Source organism: Prinia subflava, chromosome 4 (genome assembly GCF_021018805.1).
Source record: "Prinia subflava isolate CZ2003 ecotype Zambia chromosome 4, Cam_Psub_1.2, whole genome shotgun sequence".
Classification (NCBI taxonomy): Eukaryota; Metazoa; Chordata; class Aves; order Passeriformes; family Cisticolidae; genus Prinia; species Prinia subflava.
The window spans coordinates 25,768,909-25,793,706 of NC_086250.1; the positions used below are offsets into that span (position 1 = coordinate 25,768,909).

The 24,798-nt window shown below is 45.4% G+C and overlaps 4 protein-coding genes and 1 pseudogene across 4 annotated transcripts; 3 read left to right on the forward strand and 2 right to left on the reverse strand.

The window, feature by feature from the left end:
- Positions 1 to 4,342: 4,342 nt before the first annotated feature.
- LOC134549444 (uncharacterized) lies at positions 4,343 to 24,333 on the forward strand (annotated as a pseudogene).
- Positions 4,827 to 5,989, reverse strand: LOC134549993 (histone H2A type 2-C). Its single transcript, XM_063396182.1, has one exon. The coding sequence runs from the start codon at positions 5,882 to 5,884 to the stop codon at positions 5,495 to 5,497; it is 390 nt and encodes a 129-aa protein (XP_063252252.1). The 5' UTR covers positions 5,885 to 5,989; the 3' UTR covers positions 4,827 to 5,494.
- On the forward strand, positions 8,351 to 8,785 carry LOC134549997 (histone H2A type 2-C). The gene has a single exon (XM_063396187.1). It carries the CDS (start codon positions 8,381 to 8,383, stop codon positions 8,768 to 8,770), a length of 390 nt encoding a protein of 129 aa, XP_063252257.1. The 5' UTR covers positions 8,351 to 8,380; the 3' UTR covers positions 8,771 to 8,785.
- On the reverse strand, positions 9,428 to 10,100 carry LOC134549976 (histone H4-like). The gene has a single exon (XM_063396160.1). It carries the CDS (start codon positions 10,083 to 10,085, stop codon positions 9,471 to 9,473), a length of 615 nt encoding a protein of 204 aa, XP_063252230.1. The 5' UTR covers positions 10,086 to 10,100; the 3' UTR covers positions 9,428 to 9,470.
- Positions 15,930 to 16,954, forward strand: LOC134549972 (histone H1.03-like). Its single transcript, XM_063396156.1, has one exon. It carries the CDS (start codon positions 15,972 to 15,974, stop codon positions 16,650 to 16,652), a length of 681 nt encoding a protein of 226 aa, XP_063252226.1. The 5' UTR covers positions 15,930 to 15,971; the 3' UTR covers positions 16,653 to 16,954.
- Positions 24,334 to 24,798: the final 465 nt, after the last annotated feature.

A 24,798-nucleotide genomic window follows, 5' to 3' on the forward strand; every position in this document is an offset into this window, starting at 1 on the left:
TGAGAAAGCAAAAAAAAAAAAAAAGAAAAAATAAATAAAATCAGCAAAAAATGCAGGGGGCTAAAACCTTTCTGAGAACAGCTAATGATGAAAAAATATGGACTTTGTTCTTTACTGTATGTGTTTTATTAGCTCAATGCATTTTTACTTTTTTCACACATGATGGAAAGGTCCTCAGTTGGATAGCAAAGAAAAGAATTATTTATATCTCAGAGTAATTTGGTCTTCTAAAACTAATCCAAGTTAGTTGAAAAATTGTGTTCTGGACCACCGTGGCGTGGTTTGAATTTTGTCATCAATGGGAGATTGAAGACACCTCAGGCCCGTAGACAAACTGTCCCTGAAACGTGAACAACATTAACAGAAGCTGCATCAGCTATGGCTCCCTGAAGAAACTGTCTCCTCCTGAACTGAGAGTGCCTTGCTTTGACCTGCATTTAGTAGTGAAGTCCACCAAGTGAGGGTGCCATCGTGCTGTCTTTTCTTAGCAGCCTCTCCACCAGCACGGAATCCTGGCTGCTCAGACTAGTGAGAAGCTCACATGGAGTGATGCTGAGCAGCTCAGTCTTCCTCTCTGCAACACTGCAGCACTTCTGTGTATTTTCTACCCTCCACACTTTTCTGCTTGTGTGACAGTGCTCTGTGTGGCTTCTGGTATGTGGGAAGGAGCAATGTGATGAATCTAAATGTCACTTCCCGCTCCAGCCAGAAAAGTGTTTGGAACCTATGGGGGGACAAAGTGTCCTTGGATTCATTGTGCATGCACAGCTGGTCTGCAATCTGCCATCTTCCTGGCTGATGACACCCCAGACACTGATGAGACACACTTCCAGGTAAATTTGCGTTGGCAGGCAACTCATTTTTTGATCTTACAGGCACTGAGAGTAGCACCTAGGCACAATGTAGGCTAAGAGCCAGAGCACTGTGTGACACACCACATGAAGGTGCTCTCCTTAAGTGGTGCTGCCTTTCTGTTATTCATCAGAGGTGTGAGGACGCAACAGGTACTGGCTCCAGACAAGGCTGTTTGTGCCATCTTTCTAGAGCAGGAGAATAGCAAGTTAGCATTTGGGAGCTCTCTGTATAGACTGTTTTCCCATAGAAGGGAACAAAAAGGTTTTGAAGAGTTGTTCACTGTGTAAGTATAGTGCTGTAGTTCATGTTTTAACAGTACATGCTTCGCAGCTGTGCAGTCCCTAGTCTGGTTCCAGAGTAGCACTATCTCAGGTCATTATGTTGTCCAGATTGCCTGGTGCCTTGATTTTCCCCCAATATGCTAATGAGGCCAGCAGCTTGTCAATTCTGCTGTCATACAGTTAGGAAGTCAGGAATCTGGTTTCAGAGGCTCATGAGACTATGTATATATACGGTTTGGGCACATTCAGGAAGAATATATTTCATCTATTTTGTCTGCAAATTGCCTGGGTCCCAGAAAATATTAGCTTACATAATGAGTGTATTTAAACTAAATCTTGTTCTGTCTGACACAGGTGGTTTTTCTGCTTCGGATCTGAAAATGCCATCAAGATTTTGTTGATTTGGTTTTGAAATAGAGAGTAGAGTAACAAACTTTAACTTTTGTATGCTGTTTGAGGTTAGTAGTTTGCAACATCTGACGTTTAATTGCATAGTCAACAAGACTAGCACAGAAGCCCAGCACTGAGCAGCTAGGAGGGATCAGCAGACAAACGGCTGTATAGGTGGTAAGAGAAACCTGCTGGAGTTTGGGTTTGCTCAAATTGCAATAAGATATGTACAAGGAAACTTAATAGGTGAAATTACTCAAAGCTGTTGAAAAAGGGGCCTGGTGATCTGTAAGGTGAACATTTGAGTAATTTGAATGTTAATTGTCCAAATCCAAGGCATGTTTTTTTAATAAAAAAATCACAAGGATAAAAAAATAAAGAAGAAAGAAAAGAAAACAAAATAGAACCAAAACCTAAATGGCAGAAAATTTGCAGTCTTTTCTTGTTTTATTAATTTGTTAGAAGAAAACAGGCCTTGGCATGCTTGAGTACATAGAAAAGCTTTCAAGGGATGGCAGTGTCAGCCACATCAGTGGACAAAGATAGGATTTTTTGTTTGCATTTGATACTAATAAAAAAAGTGGGTTCCTAATCTTCAAGTCTGTTTGAGTTTTGATTTTAATTTTCATTTTATCACACGTAAAACATGTAAAACCCTACATTCACCCTACATGGTGAATGGTCGTAGCTTTAGTTTGTCGTTTTGTTTGGGTCTTTTAGGGTTGGTTATTTTCACCTTCCTCTTGGGTAGCAGACTCGTCTAATTATGGTCCTTTCAAACTTGAGGGACACACAAGCTCTTTTAGGTTAGTATTGGGAACACAAAAGCTGTAAGTCTGGGAGAGGTCAGATGAATACACAGTGTAGTAGTAGAACTTGTTTCTCAGGTTAGTAATATCAGCAGGGATCCAGAGCGGGGAGAAATTAATGGGCGTTATGAGCAGTACAGCTTTGAGATTCTGCCCTCTTTGAATTGCATGATGGAGACATAACACTTAGAGAAATGAATAATTAACAGGAAACTTCTTTCTGGACCAATATCCCTACTTTGACAGAGGCTAGTAAATAAAGAGCATCTGAACAATACCTGATAATCTCATCAAAGTGGTCCTTTAGATTTTTGTGCTTTGTAGGCCAGAGACTCGTTGAATCAAAGGGGATGTCTTAGGACATGGATGAATTAGGGAGCCGCAAATGGATTTATCTTCTTTGTGGGTAGCAGTTGGTTTCTCTAGACAAAACATTTTTCATATTTTGTGATTTGCTTTGCATTTTCAATCAAAAGGTTGAGGAATAGATGAGTGGGAGTGGTAAATGGATAAATGAGTGATAGACATGTATACTAAATGGACCGTATTCCTGTCATAGTGGAAAATTCCATTAAAATGTGGTTAGCTGTCCTCAGTGTGTGCCTGTGTTATAAAATGCTGCTGGAAGACATGCACAAAATGCATGTGGAACAAAATGCCCACCAGCAAAGAGAGTGAATTGAATATCCGCCCTTGTAGCTGTGGAGATGAAGATAATACATGTGAAACAGAGGGAATGGCAAGTCATATAAAAGAAGAAATAAAAAGGGATCACAGGCCTTCAAGGCCAGGCTGAGACATTCTTATATGAAATATCTGAGCTGAAAGATGCTGTGAAACAATTACTTCACCATAATATTTTTAGACCCCATCATTTTTTCAGACTTACCCTGCTGGAGTCATTGTGACTAAAAAATACCTGAGTCAAGGAGCAAAAGGGTTACCAGAATTCACAGAGCTCTTTCTGAGCCCTTCACCTTCAAGGACTTTCCTCTGTCTTTGTGTGAGTAATGATGTGTGTATTTGGCCATGATGAACACAGGCAAATTCTCGATATTGGAATTATATTAATTTCATAGACCCAGTGGATTCTGAACTACAGATGGAGGACTGCAGGCATAGCCAACAGAAATTAGCCATAGATTGAAAAGTCATAATGACTAAAATAACAAAGAGAAATGTCATCACTTGCAACATACCCTTGTGAAAGGAAAACATGTTTCATAAAAGAAAGAGTATCCACTCAGAATTGTGTCAAGCCTTTGAAGACATAGGGGTGCACATGAACTTGACTGGCAAAGCCATTTTTGTTGTGCATTTGACATATGTTAATAATTTGAATCCAGTTAGAAGTAATTACCTAATGGAAATATAATGCTTTTTGTATATCACTAGGATGTCTGGAATTTAATGTGAAGCAAACATTAGAGACAGAAAAAAAAAGGGTGAATGGAAGGCAAACACTGGAGACACTAGGATAGAAAATAAAGGGTCTTCAGTTCATTGCTGAAAAGGCCCTGTGCGGATTTGCCAGTGATATAATAGTCTGAGAGTCAGATGTAGCCAGTTTTGAGAGAAACAAAGGTTTCCTTCTGGTCTAGGGTGAACACTTAGGCATGATTTTCCTCATGCTTCATGGTGTATTACACAAATACTACTCTACCGAAACTGACGGAAGAGTTCTTACGTTTATCCTATGGTTCTCAGTATACCGAATGGCTGAAAGCAACCTCAGAAATTAAAATATATGATCACCATGGCCATACAACCGTGAGCGGCGGCAGAAAGACGGCCACGTCCCTGCACAGGGGCACTGCCGCACCATCAGGAAAAAAAAGGGTTGATGTGTTCTCGACACGACCGCAGGGCAAGAAGCGGGGCAAAGCGGTTCGGAGGAAGCGGGGGGCTGGGGGACTGCGAGCGAGGCGGGGCGGGCAGACACGGAGGCGGGCACAGGCGCGGAGGAGGCGGGCGGGACCCCGGGGAGGTGCCCGCCAGCGCCGAAAAGGGCGGAGGCGCAGGCCCGGCCCCCGCCCGCCGTGCCCGCCCCTGCTCCCAACCAGGTCGGACCACACCGCATAAAGGCCGCGGCGCGGGCAGCGCTGGCGCTGTTCCGCATTGTTTCCAACCGTAGTGTTGTGTCCGTCATGTCTGGTCGGGGCAAGGGCGGCAAGGGGCTCGGCAAGGGCGGCGCCAAGCGCCACCGCAAAGTGCTGCGCGACAACATCCAGGGCATCACCAAGCCGGCCATTCGCCGTCTGGCTCGGCGCGGCGGCGTCAAGCGCATCTCGGGGCTCATCTACGAGGAGACGCGTGGCGTGCTCAAGGTGTTCCTGGAGAACGTGATCCGCGACGCCGTCACCTACACGGAGCACGCCAAGAGGAAGACGGTCACGGCCATGGACGTGGTCTACGCGCTCAAGCGCCAGGGTCGCACCCTCTACGGCTTCGGCGGCTAAAGCCTTGCGCTCCCTCCCACCGGCCCATCGTCACCAAAACCCAAAGGCTCTTTTGAGAGCCACCCACCTTTTCCTTAAAGAGCTGTATTGCTGTGTGTTCGGATTTGTCTGTTGTGGTTTTAGCGTTTAGAATGCCTCCCCCTTTCAGACACTGTAGCAGTTCTTCTATGAAAATTTAGGGAAGCTGCGATTATGCATAAATTCTCCCCAAGGCTCCGCAGCAATTTTTCCCTTCTTTCTCCCGCCCGTGTGTGAAAGGGAACACGAGAACCATTTGCAGGGCCTATAGTAACGCTCTTACGGGCGGCGCCGGCGACCGGGGAAGCGCAGCAGGCCCGTGGCCACAGAGGGTTAAGCGCCCGGCCCATTTCCAAAAGCCCGCGCGGGCCACGATAGGCTCCGGGACGTTCCGCGCTTCCCTCGTCCCGCCTTCGTCCCAGCACAGCAGCTCCCCACGCGCCGGGGACACAGTGCTGCGACCGATCCCGGCCCACGAGGAAAACGCAGCCCGGCAGAACAGGCCCGGGCTGGCTACGGCAAAGACACACACCCAAAGACAACCCCAGGCGTCCTTCCCTTCCCTCCTCCCTTCTTGGCACTTGCTGCGCAGCATCTCGAGCTCTTTCTCGACGCTGTGGGTGGCTCTGAAAAGAGCCTTTGGGTTTCGCTTCTGGGCTCGGGACGCTTCCCCCCGCCTGGTTTATTTGCTCTTGGCTTTGTGACTCTCAGTCTTCTTGGGCAACAGCACGGCCTGGATGTTGGGCAGCACGCCGCCCTGCGCAATCGTCACCTTGCCCAGCAGCTTGTTGAGCTCCTCGTCGTTGCGGATGGCGAGCTGCAGGTGGCGGGGGATGATGCGCGTCTTCTTGTTGTCGCGGGCCGCGTTGCCCGCCAGCTCCAGGATCTCGGCCGTCAGGTACTCCAGCACGGCCGCCAGGTACACGGGCGCGCCGGCGCCCACGCGCTCCGCGTAGTTGCCCTTGCGCAGCAGGCGGTGCACGCGGCCCACGGGGAACTGCAGCCCGGCCCGCGACGAGCGCGACTTGGCCTTGGCGCGCGCCTTCCCGCCCTGCTTCCCGCGCCCGGACATCTTCCTTTGCGCGCTCGGCGAACAAAAGCCCCGCTCACACCGACAAACTGCGCCTCTGGCACTCACCGGCCTGAGGCCTCCGCCTTTATATCCCCTCCCTGCGCGCGGCCGCCGCCTCCTGATAGGCCGAGGCGCCTGTCGGGGCACGCGCACCCCAATGGCGCAGCGAATCCCACGCTGACCAATCGCCACGGGCACAGCGCCGAGAGGCCCCGCCCACGCTCTCCGCGCGGCCAATGATGAGCCGGCCTGGGCGGGCCTCGGCTCCAGCAACGGTCGCTCCCGCCGCCCGCGCCGCCGCCCGCACCGTGTTGGCTCTCTCCCATGTTTTATTATTCTTTTAAATAAAGAAAGTAATCGCTTGCACAGTGCGGATTGGGAGGGCCGAGTCGAGGAAACAAAGAGGAAGAGAGAGACAGTGGGGCTGTGTCCGTGACCGGGGAAACGGGCACAGGTGGGCCAAGCCGAGACTGACAAGGGAGCCTTGCCTTCCCACACTTTTAGCGAGACCTTGTTTGAACAGAGGCTCTTCACTCAAAACCTAAAATTACACTAAACGTTCAGTTACAAACCTTGCTTCCTAGCCATATCCCCTTGTTTCAAAACTGTTCAAAAAATTTTACCTAATAACTTATTATAATAGGGAACTCAAGGCTCTGAATGTTTTTCATACTTTAATATATCGTTTTAGTTCTTTCTTTTGAGTAGAGAAATTCTAAACTATTTTTCCCTCTTATATTTTTCATATCTCTGTGATATTTTAAGGTGACTAAATAAAAATACAGATACTCTCCAGATAACATTTGTCCTTGTTATCTCTGCTCAAATACATCCACCAAAATAAAATATGAAAATTTCACATTTGAAGGATGATAAAAAGACTTCATAAGGAAAATGTAGTTAATCGCTTCCTAAATGTAAAAAAAAAGATTTTAAATCCTGCGTAGCTTTATAGTCAAGTTAAACTTTGTCGGTAATAGCAATACTAAGCCTTAGAGGTTTCGCGAACGGTAATAGTAAATGCCGTAGCATTTTACAGGAGCAGTGCGCAGTAATGAACAAGGGCTGAAAACGGTAGGCGGTATCTGCCAAGGGCGGTAACTTTAAAATTTGAATCCTCCAATGAAATTCCGCACGTACCTGTCTGCCTATCAGAGAAGGCCCTACTGCTATAAATACTTCCCGAAGGCGAAGGGATCGCACTGCTGTTACTACTCTGTCTTTGGCTGCCTTTTACGCGAGCGATGGCGCGCACGAAGCAGACGGCGCGGAAGTCGACGGGCGGGAAGGCGCCCCGCAAGCAGCTGGCCACCAAGGCTGCCCGCAAGAGCGCGCCGGCCACGGGCGGCGTCAAGAAGCCGCACCGCTACCGGCCCGGCACGGTGGCGCTGCGCGAGATCCGGCGCTACCAGAAGTCCACGGAGCTGCTGATCCGCAAGCTGCCCTTCCAGCGCCTGGTGCGCGAGATCGCGCAGGACTTCAAGACCGACCTGCGCTTCCAGAGCTCGGCCGTCATGGCACTGCAGGAGGCCAGCGAGGCCTACCTGGTGGGGCTCTTCGAGGACACCAACCTGTGTGCCATCCACGCCAAGCGCGTCACCATCATGCCCAAGGACATCCAGCTGGCCCGCCGCATCCGCGGTGAGCGTGCATAGGCCTTGTCTAAACATCACCATCTGCGTTAAAACATTTTAACAACCCCAAAGGCTCTTTTAAGAGCCACCACATACACAATCAAAGGAGCTGTAATACTCGAGGGTTTGCATAAGGTGTGTAGAGTTAAAGGTATTACGCTAAACTGAAAAAAAACCCCATTCAATATAATCACAGAATATATGGAGGTCCTTGTACTTAGTTCACCTTACTTATTGGATACATACATAAATAGGAGTGGTGTTCTTCCGATACAGAGAGGACTGTGGTGCTTTTTTAGCTTAATAAAGGGATCGAATCGTTTTTAAAATCAGGCGAATTCTCGCGGGGAAAATACCAGCAGTGAAAAGAAAGCAAATTACTGCCTTGTCAGTCTCGGCTTGGCCCACCTGTGCCCGTTTCCCCGGTCACGGACACAGCCCCACTGTCTCTCTCTTCCTCTTTGTTTCCTCGACTCGGCCCTCCCAATCCGCACTGTGCAAGCGATTACTTTCTTTATTTAAAAGAATAATAAAACATGGGAGAGAGCCAACACGGTGCGGGCGGCGGCGCGGGCGGCGGGAGCGACCGTTGCTGGAGCCGAGGCCCGCCCAGGCCGGCTCATCATTGGCCGCGCGGAGAGCGTGGGCGGGGCCTCTCGGCGCTGTGCCCGTGGCGATTGGTCAGCGTGGGATTCGCTGCGCCATTGGGGTGCGCGTGCCCCGACAGGCGCCTCGGCCTATCAGGAGGCGGCGGCCGCGCGCAGGGAGGGGATATAAAGGCGGAGGCCTCAGGCCGGTGAGTGCCAGAGGCGCAGTTTGTCGGTGTGAGCGGGGCTTTTGTTCGCCGAGCGCGCAAAGGAAGATGTCCGGGCGCGGGAAGCAGGGCGGGAAGGCGCGCGCCAAGGCCAAGTCGCGCTCGTCGCGGGCCGGGCTGCAGTTCCCCGTGGGCCGCGTGCACCGCCTGCTGCGCAAGGGCAACTACGCGGAGCGCGTGGGCGCCGGCGCGCCCGTGTACCTGGCGGCCGTGCTGGAGTACCTGACGGCCGAGATCCTGGAGCTGGCGGGCAACGCGGCCCGCGACAACAAGAAGACGCGCATCATCCCCCGCCACCTGCAGCTCGCCATCCGCAACGACGAGGAGCTCAACAAGCTGCTGGGCAAGGTGACGATTGCGCAGGGCGGCGTGCTGCCCAACATCCAGGCCGTGCTGTTGCCCAAGAAGACTGAGAGTCACAAAGCCAAGAGCAAATAAACCAGGCGGGGGGAAGCGTCCCGAGCCCAGAAGCGAAACCCAAAGGCTCTTTTCAGAGCCACCCACAGCGTCGAGAAAGAGCTCGAGATGCTGCGCAGCAAGTGCCAAGAAGGGAGGAGGGAAGGGAAGGACGCCTGGGGTTGTCTTTGGGTGTGTGTCTTTGCCGTAGCCAGCCCGGGCCTGTTCTGCCGGGCTGCGTTTTCCTCGTGGGCCGGGATCGGTCGCAGCACTGTGTCCCCGGCGCGTGGGGAGCTGCTGTGCTGGGACGAAGGCGGGACGAGGGAAGCGCGGAACGTCCCGGAGCCTATCGTGGCCCGCGCGGGCTTTTGGAAATGGGCCGGGCGCTTAACCCTCTGTGGCCACGGGCCTGCTGCGCTTCCCCGGTCGCCGGCGCCGCCCGTAAGAGCGTTACTATAGGCCCTGCAAATGGTTCTCGTGTTCCCTTTCACACACGGGCGGGAGAAAGAAGGGAAAAATTGCTGCGGAGCCTTGGGGAGAATTTATGCATAATCGCAGCTTCCCTAAATTTTCATAGAAGAACTGCTACAGTGTCTGAAAGGGGGAGGCATTCTAAACGCTAAAACCACAACAGACAAATCCGAACACACAGCAATACAGCTCTTTAAGGAAAAGGTGGGTGGCTCTCAAAAGAGCCTTTGGGTTTTGGTGACGATGGGCCGGTGGGAGGGAGCGCAAGGCTTTAGCCGCCGAAGCCGTAGAGGGTGCGACCCTGGCGCTTGAGCGCGTAGACCACGTCCATGGCCGTGACCGTCTTCCTCTTGGCGTGCTCCGTGTAGGTGACGGCGTCGCGGATCACGTTCTCCAGGAACACCTTGAGCACGCCACGCGTCTCCTCGTAGATGAGCCCCGAGATGCGCTTGACGCCGCCGCGCCGAGCCAGACGGCGAATGGCCGGCTTGGTGATGCCCTGGATGTTGTCGCGCAGCACTTTGCGGTGGCGCTTGGCGCCGCCCTTGCCGAGCCCCTTGCCGCCCTTGCCCCGACCAGACATGACGAACACAACACTACGGTTGGAAACAATGCGGAACAGCGCCAGCGCTGCCCGCGCCGCGGCCTTTATGCGGTGTGGTCCGACCTGGTTGGGAGCAGGGGCGGGCACGGCGGGCGGGGGCCGGGCCTGCGCCTCCGCCCTTTTCGGCGCTGGCGGGCACCTCCCCGGGGTCCCGCCCGCCTCCTCCGCGCCTGTGCCCGCCTCCGTGTCTGCCCGCCCCGCCTCGCTCGCAGTCCCCCAGCCCCCCGCTTCCTCCGAACCGCTTTGCCCCGCTTCTTGCCCTGCGGGCGGCAAGGGCCCCATATCTGTCTTTAATGTTTTGAGCAGGTCCCCGCGGTCAACTCGATCTGCCTTCTGTGTGTCCAATCTCAGGCTGCTCAGAGGGCTGCAGGCCTCTGCGCCCTTGCGCTGGGGTTCGTCCGGCTTTGCCGGCTCCGCGAACCTACTCAGCGTGTGCTGGCCTGCGCTCTCCCAGTACTGTGTTCCCGAACAGCGTTAGGAGCTACTTTCTTGGACTTCACCTTACTGTCTCCTACCACCTGCCACACATCATGTAATTTTCTTCTTGTATTGTCACATCACTTTTTCTACCAGATGACTTAACAGTTAGAAACCTGTATTTGTCTTCTTATTGTTGTTACTTTCAAATTTATAATGAATATTTTCTACTTTGCTGTGTTGTTTTGCCTACAGCACTTTTTTTTTTTTTCAGCTGTCAAATTTGGATATAAATAACTTAACTTTTGTAAGTACTAATTTTTTCCAAGCATGGGCACAGATCTTATGATTCAACTTTCTTTTATTTCCCTTCATGAGTAGCACTAAATCCTCTTAATCTCTTGTTCTTCTGATTTTGTGTACTGTATACTGGGAACGTATATGACAGTACTTCATAAAGAAATATAGCCAGGTAGAGCTTACCTGGTGAAATTAATTGCCAGAACACAGTTTGCCCACCTCATTAGTCTTTCTCCTTTTTAAGAGATTGTTTTTGGGCCTACATATGCTCTGGAAACATTTTAAGCATCATTTCATGTGAATATGTATATATATCCTAGAAAATAATTAATAACTTAATTTATAAAGCCACAGGCTACTCATGGCAAGTATTGTGTAAGTTAATAGTGAAAAATCTGAAAGAATTTCATACAGTTTTTCTTAATCTATTTCCCCTGTTGAAGTTTTCCTAGATGTGGGTTTTTGGGGGGGGTGTTTTGTTTTTCTGAGAAGTTTGGTGATGTTTGATTTTTTTGCTTGATTTGGTTTTGGCTTGGTTTGGGTTTATATTTCAGAAAATCAGCAAGAATTATTTTATGTCGAAGATACTTTGGTTTCTATGTTGCAAACACTAAGTTGACTTCTTTATATTTCACCATCGAGGACCAGCACTGAATACGTGGAATATGAGCACATCATCTGTAAACTGAATTTCAGAATTACTCCTAGCTACAGGAAATTGCAGAAATTGCTGTCAAATGGCCACCCTGGCCTTTGTATGCCCCTAAACATTTACAGATATGTAGAACCTTAGAAAGCAAGGTTTCAAGCTCACTGTATTTTTATTTAGTGCTTTTTTAAAATAGCATTTGCACTCCCTTATGAGCCATCTGATTATCTTCCCTCTATTTTATCTACTTCAATGCATGCTGAAGAATCCACTCCATAATCTTATTTTATGTGCATGGGTTAAAATCTTCAAAAAACTGCAAAGCAGCAAGGACACACTTTTCCCTGAATTTTGGTTATTTACTCAAAATTCCAAGGGCTTCAGGATGGATGAAAGTTCTCTTGGAAGCTTTGCTTCATTCATCTGCAATTTACATCATTATGTTGATAAATAAATCCTGCTCTTTTGAAAATGCTTATTAAAGAGATTTTATATGCGGCAGTATTAAGACAAGACGAAGGAACATCAAAAATAAAGGAGGAATGTAAGTCTCTTTTTAGAAGAAACAATTAATATTTTAAGTTAGTTTATTAGAAACTGAAAGGGGAAAAATCTGTTTTAATGTTACAATGCATTATGCATTTTGTTAAAAAAAGCAAAGACAGATTTAAAAAATTTTGAAACAGGCAGTCAGACATTCCATGCAACACAGACAGGCCTGGAGTGTGGTCTAAAAGAACCCCCAGAATCTGGTCTTTTACATAGTAATAGGAATTCATTAACTAGTATCAATGGAGTTGGGGAACTCCATGAACTGATTTTGCCATATGGAGGAGAAGGAAAAAAAATCCACATCAGGTAGAAATTTTGCAAACATCCTTGATTTCCATCACTACACTGTATGAAAACTTTACCTGCTTGTGCCATATCTGGAGTTTGCAAAGGGCAATACCTATTCATTGCTTGTAGACAAGAAGGCATCATTCACTTCTGACCCCTACAACTCTAGGAAGAACTCTAACATGGTTCTTAGAAAACCACTGTAGGTCACAACAGTTTTCAATCAGCTTTGGGAATCTGACCTGAAAAGTGGTTCTTTGTAGTCCATACTTAATACCAGATCTGCACAGTCTACTAAGCATAAAATGTTCCTTGTCATAACTCACATTTTTTTGCCAGCTCCAGCAGCAGATTTAGGTCTAATGCTGTGTCAGAAACTCCTTAAGTTCCACTTAAGAAGAAAAATAACTTACAGTCCATTTGTGTTTCTGCATGCTGACCAAGAATGTTGGGAATTTGAATTTCTGTGATTAAAAAATTGTTTCATTTCCTGAACTTGAGGAATGTTCTATTGCATGAGGGGAAAAAAAAAAAAAAATCTTTAAAATGTGGCAAACAGACTTTAACACTTTGAAGTGCATATCTCACCATGAGCCTTGGCCTATACCCAGAAATTATCAAATAAATAAAATAAGAGTACTGTACAACAAAGCCAAGAGCCTCACCATTGTGGAAACCATAACACTTGGTGAAGAAATGGGGTGCTGTTCATTTAGACACGGGGTACTGAAAATACCAAATGAATATTTGCTACAGGATATTTTGACTTTACTAGTCACTCAGGAAAATAAATATCAGTAGGAACAGAGGAAAATAATGGCAGCCTACCGCTCTTTTAAGCAGAAGGAGCAGAGATTCATTATTTATTTTACATTAAAATACCTGTGCTAGGCATCAGCTTTAAAATTTATCATTAAAACAGCGATAAACAAGTATTTATTCCTACCTACCCTGTTCATCTTTGGAACAGGAGCAAGGGTAGATTTCTCATTTCTGTAAGCAATCTGCATAAAGTTGAATTAATTCACAACATGTCTGGGATTTTTGTGCAGAACACGAACCCACCTGAGAATGGTTCTTTTTTTTTTTCTCCTCTATAAATGTCCTAAAAAATTCTTTTAGAAGGTTTTAGGCCTTTGTATATGCCTGTGCTAATTCATTACTATGTTTATTCTCTGCAAGGAAAGCAAAATATTTTACTAAAATATTTTGGTGTTTCTATTGACATTTGATGATTTTAAAAATATTGGAAGGTGAATGAATGTTATCCAAACACAACTACTACGTGAAGAAATGATGGAGTATCAAAGCCTTAGGAAGCCTTCCTGCTCTACATGTGCAAATGCACCACCTTGCTGTGTTGAGCACATGTTCCCTTCTTGGGTTTTTTTCTATAGTAGGTGAAAAAAAATGTCTACAGTGTCTGAGAAATTAAAACCCACTTACTGGATTACAATACAAATACTTGGATGATTCTAGACTATTATGCTTGAATAACCAGAAGCAAAACACAGCTGAAGAAAAAGGTGAGGCAAATTATCTCCAACTTGCATCAACACTCAGGTCTGCCCTTCCTGTCTTCCAGTTTATGCCCACCTTTGTTTTGGTCTCCACTGAATAGGAGTTCATAATGGTTCATTTCCCATGAGAATCCACTGCCAGATACTACCAATCTGTCATTTCTTGGCCTCTCATAGTGGCTAGAGATTATCTTTAAGGCTCAGTGATATCTTAAATGAAGGAAAGATGAGCTTGAGACAGTAGAATCACATCTCTCAACAATTTCCAGCTTTTAAGTAAATCAATATACAATCATGACAATGAAAATAAAGAAAGACTAATGTTCTGTTTGTATTTCCAGGAATCTCAGAATTCCTTTCTGCCATAAAGAGGTAGGAAAAAAAAATAAAAGGATTACCGAGTCTTTCAAGGATTGTTAAACATCACAACACTTTGTGTACAAGCCCAGAAAGTTGACAGAAAGCTGCCACTAAATGTGAATATCTTGACAAAAACAAACCAAACCACTCATATACAAATATCAAGGGTCTAAAGAACAACAAATTTTAGCACTAGTGCCTCTGGATGTTTTGAACTCTGTTCTTGGCTATGGGGTTGCTAGTACTAGCTTAGAAACAAAATATTTTCAACATTCTGATAGTGTTGAGTAGCATCTCAGAAGGCCTTAATCCTCCCACACTATAGGAAATAACCAGATTAAATGGGAATTAAATGCATTTTCTCATTTCTGTATTTAATCAAGAAAGAATACAACAATCTGCAGGGTCACACTGCAGTTTTGTTATGCTCATCATTGCAGCCAGATCATCCAAAACATGCATTTACCTTTGTTTTATAAGTTTACTAAGGGAGACCTCACTAACATGTATTTTTTCAACATTTACCTTCAAACAGAGACAAAAAGGTAATTCAAGATGCTAAAATAAAACTAGTATTTCCTCTGATTGTAGCAGTTTAGATTTTTCAATTACACATGGGTAATAAGAAAAGAACGTGACATTTCTCAAATTACTCAAGTCATTGTGTTACTTTATTTTCACACTATTTTTACACTATTTTCACACTTCTCCCACTAAATAGCAGGAACTGTATGTGTTACCGACATTTCATTCACCCTTTCACACCTACTTTCAGCTCCAAATATTCACAGGTTTTTAGGGCTGGTGATAGCCCGGATATGGAGGGTACAGAGCACAATACTATTGCAGGCAGACTGTTAACTGTTTGGTTTTTGAATGAAAGCAACACTGCATTGAAAACGAAGAAAAAGTTAAAAAAGAGAATCCATTCATTGTTTGTAATACGGAGCTGCCACTTCCCTGGGTAGGAATCATCTTGATAAGGTGTAGGCTCCTCTCTTCTGAAAGTAGAAAAGCGGAATCACCAGATGGTGTTATTAAAAACAAAAACTTACACAATCAACATTCATTAAACCGAGAAATCAGTTTTGGGTTAAGTGTCCTGGCTACTCAACCAGCTACTACCCAAAAAAGACGAATTTTCAAGTTTAACTCCTTGTAAAATCAAAATTCATTACACTCCAGATTCTGCTTCCCAATCAGTTGTCATTACTTATAAGGCAAAGACGAGTAATTACTGTACATTTCAACACTAAAAGCAAATATACTGTAGTTACAGTTACCCTGATTTCTGAATTTAACAAACAAAAGCTACTTTGTTAAGGTTATATTGAAAGTGCGATGACAGGAAAATTAGTCTTCAGAGGGGGCATGTCGGTGCTTTGTTCCACTGAAATGCCGAAGCATAAGTAAAGTAACATCGACTTTCACACACGCTGCTAAAGCACAAACATCGCTGTTAAAGCACAAATATCTTCCAAAAAGGCGGCAGTTGAGACACCGTGATTGCTGAAGACACACTGAGGGGGTGATTTCGGAGGGAAGCGGCTCAGCCGAGAGAGTCAGCTCTACAACAGCGTCCGGGAGCATGCCGCGAAACTGTGTTACTTCCTCGGATATAATATCTGTTTACTCTTAAACCAACAGTTCAAACCACTCTGTTTTTCGCCTGATCTGTAGAGAACATTCTAAAGAATAAGATTTCATACCAGTTCTGCCCATTTAGCTCACGATAAAATTTTAATTTAAAATATAAACCGAAGGTTTCTCTCTACCGAGGTCTCTGCGGCTGCCCGCCGCTGAGTTTCGGTGGTCGTGTTTCCGTCATTGATGCTCCTTCTAATGGGAAACTCCACTAACTTGTAGGACAGACTCCCCGCTTCGCTCCAGGAAAGAAATGGGGTGCATCGGTGGCAAATTTCGTTAAGAAAATGTCCTTTTTGGACCTTGAAGAAACACAGCGGGCGCGGCGGCGGGCGGTGGAGCGGAGCGCGGCGCACCAATCAGCACGCGCGGCGCCGCTATAAAAGGGGCGGCGGCGGCGCTGCTTCCATTGTTCGCCCGGATCGAGTAGGAGCGGAGATGGCCGAGACTGCCCCTGTCGCTGCGCCCGATGTCGCCGCCGCCGCCCCGGCCCCGGCCAAAGCTCCCGCCGCCAAGAAGCCGAAGAAGGCGGCGAGCGGCTCCAAAGCCCGCAAGCCCGCGGGGCCCAGCGTCACCGAGCTGATCACCAAGGCCGTGTCCGCCTCCAAGGAGCGCAAGGGCCTCTCCTTGGCCGCGCTCAAGAAGGCGCTGGCCGCCGGCGGCTACGATGTGGAGAAGAGTAACAGCCGCATCAAGCTAGGCATCAAGAGTCTCGTCAGCAAGGGTGTCCTGGTGCAGACCAAGGGCACCGGCGCCTCCGGCTCCTTCCGCCTCAGCAAGAAGCCCGGAGAAGTGAAGGAAAAAGCCCACAAGAGGAGAACAGCTGCAGCCAAGCCCAAGAAGCCGGCGGCTAAGAAGCCCGCCAGCGCCGCCAAGAAGCCGAAGAAGCCGGTGACAGCGAAAAAGAGCCCCAAGAAGGCGAAGAAGCCGGCGGCCGCCGCAGCCAAGAAAGCGGCCAAGAGCCCCAAGAAGCCGACAAAGGCTGCCAAGCCCAAAAAAGCGGCGGCAGCAGCCAAGAGCCCGGCTAAGGCGAAAGCGGTGAAGCCGAAAGCAGCCAAGCCCAAGGTCGCCAAGCCGAAAGCAGCCAAGGCAAAGAAGGCAGCTCCCAAGAAAAAATAAAATGGTGTAAAAAAAAAAAATCTGCGTTGCAGATAACCCAACGGCTCTTTTAAGAGCCACCCAAATTTTTATAAAAAGAGCTGAAACTCACTTAATTTCTTAAAACCATTTTTCGTATAACGAGTGCAATTTTAACCTGGTTTTCTCTCGGTTTTGTCTCTTGTTTTTTTCTCTCTGTTGCTATCGCTATTATGTGAACCTGGTAACATTTTTGCGCTCTGTTCTTTGCCGGTGCAGAGCAGCGCCGTTGCGGAGCTTACCGCGACACGTCTTTAATAAAAGTCCCCATCCATCCGTGCAAATACCTTCCCGTTCTTCGCAGGAAATCGGCGCGAACCGAAATTCGCGGTAGTGAGGCACCTCTCAGGGCGCCTCAGCTTTTGGGAGGGGAATAGGTGGGGATGCCGCTCCCCGCAGTTTATCTCCCATCAGCCGAGAGGCGGGGAGCTGCATAGGGAAGCGCCTCGTACCGCCCCCAGAGCCCGGCAGATTTCGAAAAGCCCGCGCTCCGCAAAGATTGGCAGTTGCTCTTGGGCTTTTCTAGTGCCCAGCAATTTTCGGGTTAAAAAGGCACTCCGCCTTTTTCTTTACGTTTACTTGGCGGAAGAGGCTTACGAACTGCCTGGAAGGTTTGTACAGCCTCTCCCACCTCCCTCATCCCCTCGGGCTTTTTCCCGAGGGAAAAAAAAAAAAGTCCAGTTTTTGCCCGCTTTGAAAACCGTAGGGCCAGGAGTTCGAGGTTTCGAGCTGCCTTTGTGCTGCCCCCAGTCCTCCGGTGCTCAAACTCGCTCATTGGAGCTGCCGCGCTTAGTTCTTTGCCCGGTACTCATTTTTGCAGTCTTCGAACCGTAAATACTTGGTGTTTTCTGCACACATAACTACTTATAACTCTGGTCACTGGCAATTCTCCCGTCTCGGTTTAAAGGAGGCAGTGCACTTCTTACTGCGATTGCTCTATGTGGAAGCAGCTTATTGTGAGTAGGGGCAATCGTAGCCTGTGGGTAGGGATTCACCTTGTCAGTGAGCACAAAGCTTGAGCAAAGTTGATCTTTCAGTTAAGAGATAACTTATGTATTGTAAGAAACTGTTCCACACAAGAAAGTGTGTATGTGTGTAGGAACACTGAATGCACTGTCTGTACAAGTTCCAGTGGTTATACTGTCCATAACAGGAACAAAATTACCATCAAAGTTTCCTGTTAAACTTGTCAAGCTGGGTTGGGCAGCATAGCATAGATAGCTACTGGAAAAGGAGAGTGCAATGGCAAAGAGGAAGAGTGGCCAGGGAAAATTTATACTGCGGGGATAAGTGTAATGTTGTCTTTATGCCACTTGCAACACTGGCATATCAGTCAGTAACCCTAATTCATCGTTTCTCATGCACCTTTTCCCTCAGCTTGTGCAATGCCAGCCCTGTAGATGCCACCTCAGCTCAGCTATGGGAGAGCTGTGCACAACTCCAGACTGATTTTCCCTCAGAAATAGCTTATGGTAAATTACCAAGTCACTGACATGGTGTCTGATCAGTGTGTGTCCGTCAGGACCCGACATCACCTTCAACAGGCTTGTCTAGCTAATATGCAGATTCCTGTTCCAGACATAAGAAAAGTTACTTTCCTAAGAAAATCTCAGGTGATGCTATCACTATACTATACTATTGTGCTATCATGGCCTAAATTTCTAGCTAAGCTACTAGACTGAGGTTCAGTTGTGTGGTTCATGATTGCAGTGAAGAGGGCACACATCTCACTCTTCATATTTTTTTAACACATGGTCATTAATTTCTTTGGTCAAACATGTTAAGATGCCTCATGATACTGGCAAAAGAAAGAAAATACGAGCTCTGTTCAATATTTTCTAAGGTGTGCTGTGTGCTGGTGTTTAGTGTTTGGGCCTACTTGAAAAAAAAAACAAAAGGATATGCTTTATGATTAAATGCTAAGCTATCCCAAGATTAGAAGGAAGGTAAAAACAAAGCAAACAAAAAAAACAACAAAAATACAAATACACACAACAAACAAAAAAAAAAAACCCTCCACCAAGGGTTCAGTGTTGCAATTTATTACAAGGAAGATCTGCTTTCATTTGTTTTTGTCTTCAATACGTTTTTTTAACAGTTGTACTTAGTAAATGTCAATATCAAAAGGCTACGATGTTCCAATAATGGGAAATGAACCACTGAGTTAGATAAAGGTCTACATATAGCAGAACTGACATAGGAACTTGTGAAGAATTGTGTTTAAATTACTGCCCCCAGAATAACAAATCACTTTCTACTGATAAATGTTTTTAATGATGGGGTTACAACACTTTCCATCAGCATTAGACACCACAAAGCCCAATTCCCTGTCAGATTACCACAAAACCAGGTAAGTGTCAAATATATGTTTCTTCATGTCTTCATTTTCTTTTACTGGGTTATGTTATTCCCATTCTTCTTGTGTATCTCTGTATCTTTTGTGGCAGTTGTTGGCAGGTGAAAGAATTTATTCTGCATGGCTCATCAAGTCTTTGAAAAACAATAAAAACATCCCCCTTAGAGACTCAATTCTTGAAAACATCAAAGATCAAGGGGTTTTGCAAGTGAAACTATTCTACTAATTTATTAAGAAATCTATGTTTGATAGAGAAAATTAGAAGCTAGACTTCCATAAAAAGCAAACTATGTTACTTCAGGCCCAAAGATATTTAAAATTTGTGCTGGAAACTGTTGATAAGACAGGGATGTTTTAGTTATTGCTGAGCAGAGCTTACACACATCCAAGGTCTTTTCTACTTCTCACACCACCTCACCCATGAGGAGTCTGGGAGTGCACAGGGAGGTGGGAGGGGACACAGCCAGGAAAGCTGATCCCAATTGACCAAAGGACTATTCCAAATCATACAGTTTTATGTACAGCAGATAAAATGGGGAGAAGAAGAAGGGAGGGGAGTGATGGCTTTTATCTTCCCAAGTCACCATTACACATGAGAGAGCTCTGCTCTCCTGGAGGTGGCTGAACACCTGCCCACCCATGGGAAGTGATGAATTAATTGTTTTCCTTTGTTTGCATGCATGGCTTTTGCTTCACTAATTAAACCATCTTTATCTCAAGCCACAAAATTTTTTCACTTTTCTGATTTTCTCCCCCATCTCTGGGAATGAGTGTAGGAGCAGTTGCATAGTGTTTAGTTGCTGGCTGGGGTTAAACCATGACAGCTGAATAAAGCAGAGAAAAAGTCTTTCCTATTATCCCGGGCTAAATAAATTGTGAAATAGAAGTTATGTACATTTCAAGACTAAGTTTACAGGTTCTCAAAATGAAGGAGCTCAGTGGTGGAACACCTACGATATATGGGCAGGAAGCTGGAGATAGCCAGTGTGGAGTCTGAAGAGTGCAACATAAATAGCATTAATATCAGACCTGTTCTGTGCTGCTTGCGTGTCCGTACAGATTTGAACCAGCTTGAAATTGGGTACAGAACCACTTTTCAACTACACCCCTTTGACATAGTAAGATTACATAACAGAGTTTTCCTTCCACAGGTTTCTTTTTTCCTATGTAAATCACAGTGCATCCAGTGTAGTGCTGCACAAAGTTATCAGATACTATTTTCTGTGGGAATTTGAGATCTCTCCTGCACATAACATGTTGTCAAAGTATAATGAAGTCATCAGTGTGATTCCTCCTGGGATCGCCATTCACTCTCCATACTCAATTTTGGGCAATTATTTCTAGATTTGGAGTTATGCTACATTCTGACTTTCATTTTGCACATAGTGTTTTGTTGGTCTCTTTGCATTTCCATTTCCATATGAGTTTTGTTCATCAGTCCTTCATGAACTGCTGAGAGATTAGTGAAACCTCAGTGATTGCAGGACTCTTTTTTCAATGATTTCAGGATTGGGCTGCCAGCAGCTGTGGAAAAATTGAAATGTAAAGAAATACTAATAGGATTATGGCTTACATCAAACACTGAAACCTGATCTAGTAAAATAAGTCCCTACCTACAGCACAGAGGTGTGAGATGACAGCCAAGGGCCAAGACAAGGGCTGTAGCTCACTGTCGATGGCCTGCACTGTACCTCCTGTGTTATCTGTGCACACAGATAGATCTGATGCGTTGTTGATGCCAAGAGAGAATGATTGGGTTGAAGGGGGAGCTTCTGTGGAGATAGGATGGTCGTGCTTTAGCTCAGAAGGACAGCACAAATGGAACAAAGTCATGATCAGAACTTTGAAGGACACATAGCCAGAAAAGTCACTTTTGCCTGGTAAAGTCAGTTATATATTAAATTGCACGCTAGTGCATATGATAATAACTTTTATGAAGTATGTGCTACCACATATGTGATGCTACCACATATGTGACTATATTACTCAATTCTCCACCTAGATCATGCCACACATAAGAGGGAGAGAGGGATAAGATTATGCTCTATATAAGGAGAATAGAAATTTAATCTGTTTGGAGGGACGACAAAAAGACCTTGAAGACAGTCAACAGCCTACTCTCCTCTCCCTCCTCCCAGATGAGCAGGCCTTCTTGGTAAGTTTCTTCACATGATAATGATAATGATAAAGATAATTATATCTGGGTTAACACAACATTATTGTTCCTGTTTGAGCTCTATTGTAGTGCATTTAGCACTGACAGTTCTAAATTTGTAGTTCTGTTTCTTCAATAAATTACACTATTCTCCAATCTGTGATTACAGAAATTCTTACTGAATGCAACCAGATCTATAGAGCTGAATTTTTAAACTGAACTATTTGTGAATCTGTGTTCATGCTTCTTATTTTACACTACCAGGGCTACAGTGCTGAATTTGTGGGAATCAGAAAATTAGGGCTAACTGCAGCCAACCCCTCTGATCTCAGGACCAGCTGGAATGCAAAGTTGTTCATTTTCTGCCAAGTTTCTATACTATTAATGCAACACAGAGGTTAGTCTATGATCTTTGAATGTCTCTTCCAATGAAAATTATTCAATGGATCTAAAGTTACTGTTTAATTTTATGAAATAGGCTTCACAGAACAGATGATATTTTATGTATAATTTAGAATCAGCTGTGAACAAAGAAGAGCAGGAACTCAACTCAAAAGTTGTTCCCCTTTATTAGTGTAGTTCTGTCATGAGTTAAAAACACAACGGTATAAACTAACATGTATCTATTTTCTTCAAAAAATCATTTTCCAAATGGTTTCTGTTATTTTGCAAAGCAAACAGCAAGAGAGAGGAAACTATCATACGTAGTCAGATCCTTCAGCAGAAGCAGCTCATTATGGAGCAGGATTCCTATTATGCGTCTTTACCTTCATTTTATTACATTAAGGAGAAAAAAAAAGAGCAGAAAGGAAAGCTCGGCTTTAGAGAACTGAACAACTTATCACAAGCTGCTATGGTATGTGATTTGCCCAGGATTTTGTGATAGCTTCATGGCAGGAATCTGCAAGTGGTAACAACTCCTAGGGAAGACCTGATCGAGTCAGTCCCTGAAGTCTGATTGAGCATACTGAAGATCTGGATCTTCATAGCGGAGTAAGTTCGGGGAGTTCTGCAGCAGGTACTGCTCAACTCCCCTGTTGGTAACACCCTGGGGACTTGCCTGTGTACCCAGAGAGTGAAAAGCCTGCTGCAAGTATGACACTGTGTATCATTACCAGTGCACGACATACCTTACTCCCCAAATCTCCTGGAAGTGACAGAAGAGCTGACTACAGAGTGCCCAGTTTCTCCTGATAGCCCAGTCTCCCACAGCAGTCCACACAGGGTTCCTGAAATTCCCTCCCTCAAAAGGGCAAACTGGCCTTTGGAAAGATAACATCACAACCTAATCTGTGGCATCCCCATTGCATTCCAGAAGTAGCTCCATAGCCCAGATGAGAATACAATTAAGTTCCTTATGGAACAGAGCATTTGTTACAAGTTTGACATTTTATAATATATCTTCCCGAATTTTAGTGTTTGTTTTGCCCTATTTTGGTTTCCTTTGGGCCTGTGCTGAAAAGATGGTGCATGAAGATGTGACAGATCCCATTATTTTCATTTGACAGTAAGGGAGCGACCACTGAACAGTGATTTCTCTGCTAACAGGTGCAACATCTCTATCTGTGGTCTATGGGAAGATAGATTGATTATTGTTTATTTTTTTTTGTTGCATCTTCACAAAAGCACACTTTAAATAAAGATGCTCAGCCAGTAAGAAAAAAAACACTATCAAGCAATCATAAAACGTCCATGAGAGGGCAGCAGACACTCAATACAGGAAAAATTTTTATCCATCCAGATTATTTTCATGTCAAAAAAGATCAACTGAATAATTTTTGCTATTTACAGCTTGATATCAACAGCAAAATCTCAGAACATTTTCCTCCACTAAAGAAAGAAAACCCAGAATTCATAAATACCTGAGAAATGCAAACCCAATCTTCTTTTAAAGTATTTAATTTTTCAATCGCTCTAAATGTAACCATGCTCTTGTCTATGCCACCAGCATACTGGAAAATACTGTAAAAATATTAAAATAATATTTTTACCTTAAATAATACTTAATACTTATAATAATTAAATAATCCTTAAATAATACTTAAATAATATTATTTTTGCCTAAAATAATACTTTTACCTTAAAAAATGAAAGTGAAACACGTAAAATCTCAGTTAAGATATCTGTACCGCTAAATTCACCTTGAGATAACATTCAGACACGGTGGGAATTGAATATGTCAAAAAAAAACCTCCAAAAATTGAGGACAGGTAGAATTTCTCAGAAACACAATTGGACAGAATTTGCTGTAAGATTATCCATTAAAAAATAAAAAAATTGCAGTATAAACAGAGAAGCCACATAGGAGAATCCATATAAGCAGGTGAAACCGAAATACATAAGACATACAAATTTGAAAATAACAAATCAGACCATAATTTAAGTGAATCAGTAGGTGGGGTAACTTTCTATGAATGAGATTTTTCTTCTAAACGATCACGACACATCAAAGCTTTAAATATACATGAATCATAATAAAACACACACACACTGTCATTGCTATCTGTTAAGAAACACAAGAAACTCACAAAAAGCGACAGAAACACCCAACCCACTGTGCCTCGGGAAAGGGAAATTCCCGAAATTTTCTGCTCGCGGGCAGCTCGATAGAGTATGAGGGAAGTCTGCGAGAGCCAGACCCAAGTCCCGCCCCAAGCCCCGCCCCCTTGTCTCTGCAGTCCTCAACCAGGTCGGACCACACCGCATAAAGGCCGCAGGCGCTGACACAAGCAGCTGTGTGCGTACCAGCGATAGCAGTAGCGGTGGTAGTAGCAAGCTAGCTCATCATGTCTGGTCGGGGCAAGGGCGGTAAGGGGCTCGGCAAGGGTGGCGCCAAGCGCCACCGCAAAGTGCTGCGCGACAACATCCAGGGCATTACCAAGCCGGCCATTCGCCGTCTGGCTCGGCGCGGCGGCGTCAAACGCATCTCGGGGCTCATCTACGAGGAGACGCGTGGCGTGCTCAAGGTGTTCCTGGAGAACGTGATCCGCGACGCCGTCACCTACACGGAGCACGCCAAGAGGAAGACGGTCACGGCCATGGACGTGGTCTACGCGCTCAAGCGCCAGGGTCGCACCCTCTACGGCTTCGGCGGCTAAAGCCTTGCGCTCCCATCACCACCAAAACCCAAAGGCTCTTTTAAGAGCCGCACACTTAAGCTGGAAAAGAGCTGGGTTGCTTTAAACGAAAATGTTAGCTTTTATTTAGAACTTAAAACTTTTTTTTCTAGTATACCTGGAGTTCTGTGGAAAGCTGTATTTTAGCGAATCGGTAACTTAATTTTGGTGTAAGTACCCTGTAGGTAGTTCTAGTTCAAATTATGGAACATAAAGGCAGCTGTTTTTTAAACGTTAGATGTTAAAGACGAATTTATTTGCCTACGGTTAAATAAGCAAAACAACCTAAATGTCGTCTCTTGGTTCTTGCTGACGGCTGAAAGGCAGATAAGTATCTCCCCTGCGGGCATGTCTGCGTGTGGAGATTTTGAAGCAGAAGTAGACAGATACCTTCAGGACCAAAATTACCTTTATATTAAGGTAATGTCTATTGCAGTTAAGCGTGAGAGGTATCACATCCCTAAGTCCCTTGTCAATGTTAATAAATGATCCCCTTTGTCC

Bases quoted from the DNA above. Each gene is read 5' to 3' on its own strand.
- LOC134549993 (XM_063396182.1), bottom strand. From the start codon at position 5,884: ATGTCCGGGCGCGGGAAGCAGGGCGGGAAGGCGCGCGCCAAGGCCAAG.
- LOC134549997 (XM_063396187.1), top strand. From the start codon at position 8,381: ATGTCCGGGCGCGGGAAGCAGGGCGGGAAGGCGCGCGCCAAGGCCAAG.
- LOC134549976 (XM_063396160.1), bottom strand. From the start codon at position 10,085: ATGGGGCCCTTGCCGCCCGCAGGGCAAGAAGCGGGGCAAAGCGGTTCG.
- LOC134549972 (XM_063396156.1), top strand. From the start codon at position 15,972: ATGGCCGAGACTGCCCCTGTCGCTGCGCCCGATGTCGCCGCCGCCGCC.